This window comes from Trachurus trachurus (assembly GCF_905171665.1).
Source record: "Trachurus trachurus genome assembly, chromosome: 6".
In the NCBI taxonomy this organism is placed as follows: domain Eukaryota; kingdom Metazoa; phylum Chordata; class Actinopteri; order Carangiformes; family Carangidae; genus Trachurus; species Trachurus trachurus.
Window position 1 is genome coordinate 32725633 of NC_139897.1, and position 10511 is coordinate 32736143.

Below are 10511 nucleotides of genomic sequence, written 5' to 3' on the forward strand. Positions count from 1 at the left end.
ACCTGCACATTCACCACGCTATGAGATAATAAACGTTACGAAACGGAGCCGTTTTCGAGGTAAATACAGAGACTGTTTGCTGAAAAACTGTCCCTGAATGCAACGCGCATCAGCAGTTTATCATGAATTTCCCTCTAAAACAACTCTGTCTGGTAACGTTGTGTTATTATCTCATAGCGTGGTGAATGTGCAGGTCACAACTTGTCCACCAGAGCGTTGTGGAGTTGTTGGATTGTGTATTTGATGAGTTTGATGAGGAAAAACCAAGAAATCCCATGAGCCTCTGTAGCGTAGCTCTGAACAGCTCACGGCTCTGCTCCGCCGTTCTAAAAACAGCTTGCACCGACAATTAAAGGTAACGAACCTACTGCTATGACTATAGGGATTATGGCAATGGGCCAATTTGCCAAAATGTTGAACTATCCCTTTAAGAAGAAATGAAATCATATCGACGTTTTCCTCTTCACAACCTGAGAGTAAATTATTCATGAGAATTAAGAAACAAGCCACACTGAGCTCTTTGGGAAATAAACATCCTTTATTTTCATCTGCTCGGCCTTGGGTGAAACCTGGCGCGCTTCCTCCCTCATTCACCTCATGTTTAATCGGCTCCTGGAAGATTTCATCGACGCCGCTCAGTCGCCTTTTTCAGATTTCACAAAAAACACGAGTGAGAAAAGCCGTCGACACAGACACAAAACAGAATATTCTGTTCTTCTACGGCTTTTATTGTTATGTTTCTGATCTCATACATCTGGAGACGAGCTGAGCTGAGCGTTAAAACCTGAGACAGAGCTCAGGAAGACAAAAAAAAAAAGACAAGACAAGATACAAGAGACAAGATAGAAGGAGCCGACAGGAAGTAACCGGCTCGTACTCGGGCCAATCAAACTATGTAAACAAGGAAGGAGGAGGATGTTGCACAGCTGGTTTCTCTGCTTCACATTCTCGTCAACACCCCCCCCCCCCGAGCCGTCACTGTCACACTCAGTCTGATCCTGTCACTGAACCTGTTCACGTCTCAACTTTAAAAACATGACGGGATGGAAACATGAAGCTGCAGCCGAGGAGACGAGACGTCGTGACCGGAGAAGAGATCTGAGGGCAGTTATGTTATCACTAGTACCATTTTCAAGATTGAAGATTTTGAGCTTTATCACATCATCTTATCTCTGCCAGACAGGCTCCATCTGATTGGCTACTTCAACGTTAAATGATCAATCACCCAACTGACTGAGACATTGATGATTCTGTTGATGTGAGTTTGAGCCATATAACACTTAAAAAAACACAGATATGATGGTTGAGTTTAGGAAACAAGATCACACGTCCTCCATTCTATAAATACCACACCACTTAAAACTGAACTTTTAACAAAAAAAAGGGGCACAAACTTCCTAAACTTCCTAAATCCATGAAGAACTTATTTTATTGAGTCAATTTGATTATTTCATTGGTCTAGAAGTCTCTATGCAAAAACAATAACTACAACAGTGGATATCTAAATCTATTTTAAAAGACAAGCTGCATCATTAGCACAGTGAGTTTCAGCCGGTCGGTTGTGTAGTTCAGCAGTTTTAATTGGTATTTATTGGTTTTTAATGCACATTTAGCACTGGAGAAACTTTTATCCTTTTATCTCTTGTCTTATTATCATGTTTTATCCCGAGTGGTGTCTGAACTGAAGCCATCTAGTACTCCCAAACTGCAAACCAACTCTACCTTAGAGACAAATAAAGTTAGCTGAACTGATGATTGACAGGTTGTGTCACCTGGACAAAGTCAGACGAGATGTTTCCAGTCTGACGTTCCTGTCAAACCTCATTCAAACAATAAGATTCCCCTGAATATCAAAGAAAGTCATCACCACACAGTTAGATTTTGCCTCCAGCACCGACGTAACCCCAACATCCACAGTCCAGGAGCTGTCAGTCACTGTTTTAGCTCTTTAACCACTTTCCCTAATCACCTCAGGGTTGATTACGGAGGTTCAATCAGCTGCTAGAGTCTGGAAATGAGGAAACTTCGTCCAAACAAGTTTAAATTGAGTTTTAAAGTTCAGTCCTGACCTCAGAGAAAACAGCTGGGAGACTGCAGGTCCATTCAGAAGCTGGTGGAGACTTCAGGTCCGTGTTTACCCCAAAGTTCCTGATCAGACATTAATCAGACTCTGAAGACAAATCGATGTCCTGGTTGTTTTTCCTCAGCAGTAAAGAAAACAACAGGATTATAATTAATACAAACCATTGATCTGTTGTTTCCATGTTTTTCAGCAAACACATAAAAACATCCAACGGCTCCGTTAATGTGTTTATTCCTGGGAGGTGAGACCCCGAGGTCGGAACGCCACGGAGAACCACAGCCAACACGCCGAGGGCAGCGAGTGCAGCGTGGGCCGGCGCTAAGCATCATGGGCCGACGCTAAGCATCATGGGCTCGCACCATTACCTCCACTACAGAGACACCAGCTGGAAACTGACGGGTTCAAGTTCCTCTCAGGAGTTACTATCAGTCTGTCTTCTGTTTGTTCATCTATCTATCTATCTATCTATCTATCTATCTATCTATCTATCTATCTATCTATCTATCTATCTATCTATGACAACAAAGAATGGATGTCTACGACCCTGAACGCATCACCAAAGCTTCAACCCTACCAGTGGTCAATTGATAAGGGTTTCTCAACGGCTGAGGACGATGTTGAGACAGAAGGGCAGCTGACTGCTAATATAATCTTTTTCTATTTTTGAATCTGTTGAAATACAAGACTTTAGTGATGATCAAAAAAAATTGTAGACTTGCACCAATAAAAACGAGGTAATCTCAGTGTTGTGTAAGAATCTGGCGATACAATACGTAATCCTGAAGGGGGGTGACGAAATGATACGGTGCAATATACCAGGATCTCTGGGCAACAAACTGAACAAAGTTAGCAACACATCGGTCTGACTAGTCTCCACTAGTTTGACGAGGACTAGTCGGATCGATGCGTTACGACCTGATGAAGCCCCTTGGAGAAGAGGTGAAACATCTTCCTGGACAAATACAAGTCCAGTTACCTTCTATTCAATCTGTTGCTCAGAGATACCGACGACCTGGATGAATGAGAATATCTACTAGGATACAGTAAACAAGGACATATACTGTGATTTTTTTCAATAAAGACTCTGATAGAATAAAGAACACACATCAGATCAATCAAGTCAAAGCCTCAGATACAACAGACAAAAGCTCTGTCACCAGGTAAACTGTTGATAAGTATCAATACAGCGCTTTAACAAATCGATACTCAGTTCTTGAGCTGCAGGTTGTAAAGCAGCAAACAAAGTTTCTGATCCTACGATACTGTTACTGCACCAAACTGACTTCTCTGATCTCATTGGGGTAAATGTACATTATATTGACAGTCAACCTTGTTTAGAGCAGCAAATATTAACTATATTGAGCTTTGAACGCTACAAAGTCAAGTCTGACAGATTGGTTCAAACATCTTTCCACAGCAACGTTTACTAGGACAAGGACTAGGACGGTGATCTACGGTGGCCCAGAGAGGTCAACTTAAGTCTGCAACTCAACAAAACTCATGCAAAGACACGAAATTCAGAAAACAACTTCATCAACTTGACATAACGCATGAGCTACAAAAACTGACAACAACACAACAGAAGTGTCTCTAAGGACACAACAAAGAGACTGATCTGTTGTGCTGCGTTCAGGGTCACAGAGCGCTGACGGTAAACACAATGTTTAACAAGAGCAGCCTTCTCCACAACCACTGCTCTCCATCAGGGGTTAATAAATACGATAAGACAAAGACAGAACAACTCTCCATGACAACAGGGTCGAGTCAAACCATCAGAGCTTCTATAAAACCTCTATTAAAGGTAAGATTCTCCCTCAGACATGAAGCTCAACCATTCATAATGGATGAAGGTGACGGTGGAGAGTCAAGTCTTCAGGTCTGAGGACGGAGCTTCATGTTTTAACAAAGACCTCACGTCACTTTGACGCTCCAACGTTTTTCAGTCAGAACTAAGATCTGAAAAAGGTTGAAGTGTTTCTACAGAGATCTTTACAGCACCAGTCACATCCAGACAGCGCCGGTCAGGGATCAAACCACCGATCTCCTGATTCCTGTTCGACCTGCTGAAACATGGACACCTCAACAACCACTATGTAATTAACATCACCAGACTTTTAGGAAGAATTTGGAGATGAGGCAGTTTAACAACGACAGAAACCAACAGTTTGTTGTGGTTTCAGTTTAACTAGTTCATCTAGATACAGATCCCCTGGGAGGAAACACAGCTATAGACTTAGCTGACTGGATGTGGACCCATAGTGGATTTTTAGAGGCTGATTTAATAACAAGCAGGAAAAAGTCGATAAACCAAACAAGAAAAACTCCATTTGTTGGTGAACGACTCCCATTGAGACCGACTGTGACTGTAGAAAACTCAGTTTGTTTAGTTTGTCCTTGGTGGTGAATGAGTCCTGTTTAAATCTGAACTATCTCAGCTACATGATGCTGCTACCATAGATATGAAGACAACGCTGCTGCTCAATGACACAGCCGCCATCTTGGCTCGGTCCACTCGCTCCCTCAGTGACTTAAACCTCTAAAATAACCACAACTTGCTCAGTTTCTGACCGGTTTTGAAACAGTTTGGTTTGTTATGAACGTCAGAAATGCAGTTATGATATATGGCCTAAATTGAAATTACACTTAGAGGGTCATGAGTTCACCTTTGGTTTGGAGGAGTTTTCTAAATAAACTGTATTTATGGCAGAGTCTGGTTTGTCTTTTATTTTGTGTTTCTGTAATTTGGAGAAACCTGGCACAAGGAATTAATAAAAGGATTAATAAAGCTTTGTGTTTTCCATCTTATTGAGCTGGATGTCCAATAAAGAACCAGAACCAGAACCAGGCGTAAACAGTGACTAATACTCATTGACTCTCATACATAAATGCAGCAGAAAAAGAAGAAACACCATGTGGTCCGGTCACGTCTGTTCCATACCAGAGCTACTAGACCGACTCGGTGAACCAGCGACTGGTCTCAGGTCTGTTTCACATTAACATTCACACTTGATCAGTTTTCCCTCCGGGGGTTTTAGCAGCAGCAGCAGCAGCAGCAGCAGCAGCACTTATTCTGCTGCAGATTAATACAGATCCTTCCTGGGTCTGTGTGTGTGTGTGTGTGTGTGTGTGTGTGTGTGTGTGTGTGTGTGTGTGTGTGTGTGTGTGTGTGTGTGTGTGTGTGTGTGTGTGTGTTACTGGTTTCCCTCTCAGACTGACTGAAGTCCTGAAGATGAGTGTTAATGTGGAGGAACAGGAGGACAGATCAAAGTCTCTGGAGAGTGACCGGTCCAAACATGAACCTCCAGACTCACAGTAAGAGACCAGATAAAAACCTCAAGTGTGTGTGACGTCACAGAAGAGGAAATGTGTGTGTGTCCACTGATCAATGTGATGTGAATAAAAACATGTTTGTGTTTGCAGAGGTCAGAACCACAGACTGAGAGCAGAGTCTCCAGGATCCATCTGTCTGTCCATGAAGATTGACCGGTCCATGGGAAAACCTGCAAACTTCAGTCTTGGACCTGGACCTCCAGAGTCACAGTAAGAGTGTGTGTGTTTCATCGATTCCTCAGCACCGTCTGCAGTGACCCGGAGCCGTGTGCAGGGCCGGAGCCACGGGAATCGAACCGGCAAACACCTGCACCCTGCTACAGCAGCAGAGGGCTGGTTACATCCTCCTAAGGTTGCAAAGGGGCGGAAAATTCCCAGTAAATATCTGGTAAATTTCCAGAAACTTTCCATGGGAAGTTAAGCTGGGGAATTTGGGAAATATTCCAAATTGGAAACTTCCCATGGGAATTATGGGAATTATTGGTCATTTATGGGAATTAACTGTAAATTGGGGGTAATTAAAATTTTTTTATCATATCCAAACGTAAATATTTTGTTTTGTCAGAAGCATTGTGACATCCATGCAAAATAATACAATTAAAAAACATGACATTTCCACAGATTTATTTGTAAGTAGAACTTTATCAAGTTTTAATTCTTGTATGAACAATTAATTATTTTACTGAACAACAAAAACATGAATGTTGAGTAAAATATTACCCCCCCCAAATAAAAAAAGTAAGCAGTGTGCTGTGTGCATGTGATTGAGAAATAGCAGAGATATTCAAGTGTACTTGCATTAAATCTGGTTGTTTTAGCCAAGATTATGATACAATATATTTTCCCCAACTATATTTAAGTTCTCTGTTAGGTAAATTTTGGATTTGTTCCCGTTTATTCCCTTATATTTCCGTTAATTCCAAAGGAAAGTTTCCACATTCCCAGAGTTTTGCTACCCTCCATCCTCCAGACAGTTTAAAACATTCACACTCTGGTGTTTGTGAACCGGCAGCAGGACGACGTCTCTGCTTCCTCCTAAAACTTTGAATCTCATTAACGTGACACTGATTTAATATTCTGAACTTACAAATAAAACTCCCACGTCCGCCTTCTGTCAAGAGCAGGTTCATCACTCAAACACACACACACACACACACACACACATATTCAGACACACACGCGTGCTGAACGACGACGCCTCCTCTCCGCATATTGAAATTAAACAGCACGAGGAGGCAGCGACTCATTAAGCAGCTTCACAGCAGGACGGAGAACATGGGAGGTGGTGAGGAGGGGGAAGTGATGGTGCTGATGGGGTGTGTGTGTGTGTGTGTGTGTGTGTGTGTGTGTGTGTGTGTGTGTGTGTGTGTGTGTGTGTGTGTGTGTGTGTGTGTGTGTGTGTGTGTGTGGAGCTGCTGGGTCCAGGCTGCCCTCCAGCTCCAGCTCAGCTCTGATGCATTCATGTGCACAGAAACGCAGGCAGCAGCCTATTCACCAAATCAGCTGAATGGATGTTGAATGTGTCGCAGCCAAGGACGACACTTCAGTTCATCACACACACACACACACACACACACTCTGTCTCACACACACATATAATAATAATAAGACCAAACTAAAAGCAGTGCCAGCCACATCCTTATTCCAACATTCATGTGCAATGCAGTGATTCTCAACCAGTATTTGTATCTTGGAGGCAAGAGTCAGTTTGAATGTGTTATATTGATATAAATAAACCAATAAGCTCATTATATTGAGTTTGAATTTCTAATGGTATTGATATTTGAGGCCAGTTTCTGATGGGTTCAAAGCTGCATGAATGGATCCACTGGTTTTAAATGTGTTAGTCTCAACACTGGTTGTTTTACAGGTGAACTGAACTAAAATAAAATAAAATAGAAAATGCAGAAAGCACAATTTCTAAAACAACAACAAACAAAGTGCTCAGTCTGCAGGAACCACCAGACTCCCTCTGGATTCAGCACCATTTAAGCTTCACCTCTGCAGAAACACACAAACACAGCAGCAGCACCAACAACTAGAAGAGACAACAGGACTGTGTGTCAAAATCTGCATTGTTCTTAAATATACCAATAAGCAAATTATATTGAGCTTGAATTTCTAATGGTATTGATATTTGAAGCCAGTTTCTGGTTGGTTCAAAGCTGCATGAATGGATCCACTGGTTTTAAATGTGTCATTCTCAGCACTGGTTGTTTTACAGGTGAATTAAACAAAGAAAAGAAAAGAAAAAATGCAGGAAGCACACAACAACAAACTAACTAACAAAGCGCTCAGCCTGCAGGAACCAGAATCCCTTTGGATTCAGCACCATTTAAGCTTCACCTCTGCAGAAACACACAAAAACACAACAGCACCAACAACCAGAAGAGACAACAACACACAACACAGGTGTGTCATGAAATCTGCATTGCGTTAAAAACAAACTCTGCATTGAAAGAAATATCATGATTGTGCACATGGATAACCACCCAGTCTGCTGCCGGGGCTCAACAACGTGGATGCAACAGTGAAATACAGTTTGTTTTGTTATAATGAGTGAACAATGTTGGATTTAACCCTCCCGTCGTCCTTCTGGGTCAAATTGACCCAATCTGTTCCCTTCCTCCATCCTTCCTACTTTCCTTCCTTCCTTTCTCCCTTCCTTCTTTCCACAATCCTTTTCCCCTTCCTTCCTTCCCTTCATACTTACTTTCTCTTTTGATCCAATTGACCATCTGTTCTCTCCCTCCATCTTTCTATCCTTAACTTTCCCCTTCCTTCTTTCCCTCCCTTCTTTCCACAATCCTTTCCCCCTTCCTTTCTTCTCTTCATCCTTACTTTTTGACCCAATCTGTTCCCTCCCTCCTTCTATCATTCCTTCCTTTTTCCCCTTCCTTCTTCCACAATCCTTTTCCCCTTCCTTCGTCCTTACTTCTTCCTCACTTTTGACCAAATCTGTTCCCTCCCTCACCTCCTTCTATCTTCCCTTCCTTTTTCCCCTTCCTTCTCTCCTCACATCTTCCCCTTCGTCCTTCCTTTCTTCCTTCCTTGACCCAAAAGGACAACAGGTGGGTTAATTAATAAAAGCCGAATTAACCAATAGTTTCTTCTGCTTCTAATAAGTGGTCAAGTTTAAAGTTTGTCTGATATTTTGTGCATATGAAACACATTTCGGTGGGCTACACTAGTGCATGTTGGTTCCTCCGGAGCGGACAACAGGTGTGTGCAGCGCGGTGCTCGGACTCGGACTCACCTTCTGCTGCCGCCGCGCCATGTCGGTGGGCTGCTTGGCGTTGAACGGGTAGGCGATGCACCGCAGCACGAACACGTAAATCTGTAGTTTAATCTTCCTCTCCTCTTCCTCCTTCTGGAGCCGCTCCCGCTCCCTCCTCTCCTCCTCCTCTTCACCTGTAGCACCTGTAGCACTTCCACCAGCACCACCACCGCTGTCTTTGGCACCTTTCCCTCCGCCTCTAGGAGCACCAGCAGCGGCGGCGGCGGCGGTGGACTGTCGCTGCCGCTGCCGCTGTCCGCCGCCCGAGCGCCCGCTGCTGCTGCCGCTGCTGCCGCTGCCGCTGCCGCCGCTCACCCGGTTGTTGTCCGGTTGTTTCCTCGGAGCCTCCAGGACAACTTCAACTTCTGGGTCCGATTCCCCGCCGCTGTCCTCGCTGGAGGACGGGTCCAGCATGTTTGGTGGTGGTGTGTTTGATCCAACAGCGGAGAGAGGAGGAGAAACACAAACAGTTGGAGTTTTGTTTGTTTTAGGCGACGTGGCGTTAACGGCTGCACTTTCAAAATCCAACGGCTGCACTTGTTTCAAAAACCAACGGCTGCACTTGTTTCAAAAACCAACGGCTGCACTTGTTTCAAAAACCAACGGCTGCACTTTCAAAAACCAACCGACGCTGCTGCTGCTGCGGTGGTACGGACGGAGGTGTGTTGGAGAGGCGGGCGGGGTTAGAGGAGCAGTTTTAGCGGAGTGAGTGAGTGAGTGGAGGTGGAGGTCTGATATCATGACTCCTCCGCTCCGTCTCTCTCTCTCTCTCTCCGGGGAGAAGAAGCAGAAGCAGAGCAGCGCTGTCTGTCTGTGTCGGAATGGCAGCGCGCTCCCGACGCTTGCTGCTGCGCGCTCCCGCCGCCTGCCGGCTGCACAGGTGAGCAACCTGTGGCTGCTGCTGTGTGTGACCAACCAGAGAGAGAGAGATAGGGGGAGGAGACGAGCTCTCACTCCGTCTGTGTTTCAGAGCACGAAACACTAACTGCGAAGCTTCTTCACAGTTCATCTAATAAACATTGATTGATTTTTCCGGTTAAAGCAGATAAGAAGTAAGAGGAATGTTTGTGTTAATATAAGTCTTAAAGGGACAACGAGGAGTTTTGGAAAAGCAAAGTGTTTTCTCACTACATTTATGAGCCTCCGCGCACCGTGAAATTCTTTGACCGGCGCAAGACAGACTCATGTTTTCATTCATCAAGAATTAAAGTCAGAGGTTGGAAGACGATCAGATACCGTCGTAGTTCCCACCATAAACGGAGATTCGGCGGCGTTATTCTCATGACTCCCCACGAAACCGAAAGTAAAGAAACGCTGGTCGGCTCGACCAGCATTCCCACCACCACTAATAATAACAAAATAACCATAGAGACAAAACCATAGATTTATCGGAAATGGGCCCATTAACAAGTGGTAACGTAGATTCATCCACATTAATATGAGACTTTTTTTTTATAACAAAATAGAAACTCCTCGTTGTCCCTTTAAATAGTTGTATCTTCCGACAGCAATCACTTCTATAGAGTGTTTGGTCTGAAACACGGGTCTGTCAGTCACTCTGCTCTGCTGTAAGCCGAGGAGAAAACTTTCCTTGTATCCTACAACCTTTATCCAATGAGGAGAGAGAACGGCATAAAGGGGCGGTCCTCTCTGTGTGTGCAGTAGAGGCTGACATTTTATCGGGATTCCCGCGGGAGTCAATTTATTTTGAATCACGTGATCGGGACGTGACGGGAAAAAACACTCCCGTGTCAGCCTCCACTGTGCAGCCAAGGGATGCGCGTGAATGTGGTGACGTAGGGACGAGGGCGGGGACTGCTA

The 10511-nt window shown here is 44.1% G+C and overlaps 1 protein-coding gene across 1 annotated transcript in view; it reads right to left on the minus strand.

Annotated features, from left to right (window-relative positions):
• Positions 1-8946, minus strand: part of cadps2 (Ca++-dependent secretion activator 2) — a 271611-nt gene extending 262665 nt beyond the window's left edge. Inside the window, exon 1 of the mRNA XM_083973873.1 lies at positions 8670-8946. Within this exon, the coding sequence (XP_083829999.1) occupies positions 8670-8690 (21 nt within the window). The 5' untranslated portion in view covers positions 8691-8946. The remainder of the gene's footprint in view (positions 1-8669) is intronic.
• Between the last annotated feature and the right edge of the window lie 1565 nt (positions 8947-10511).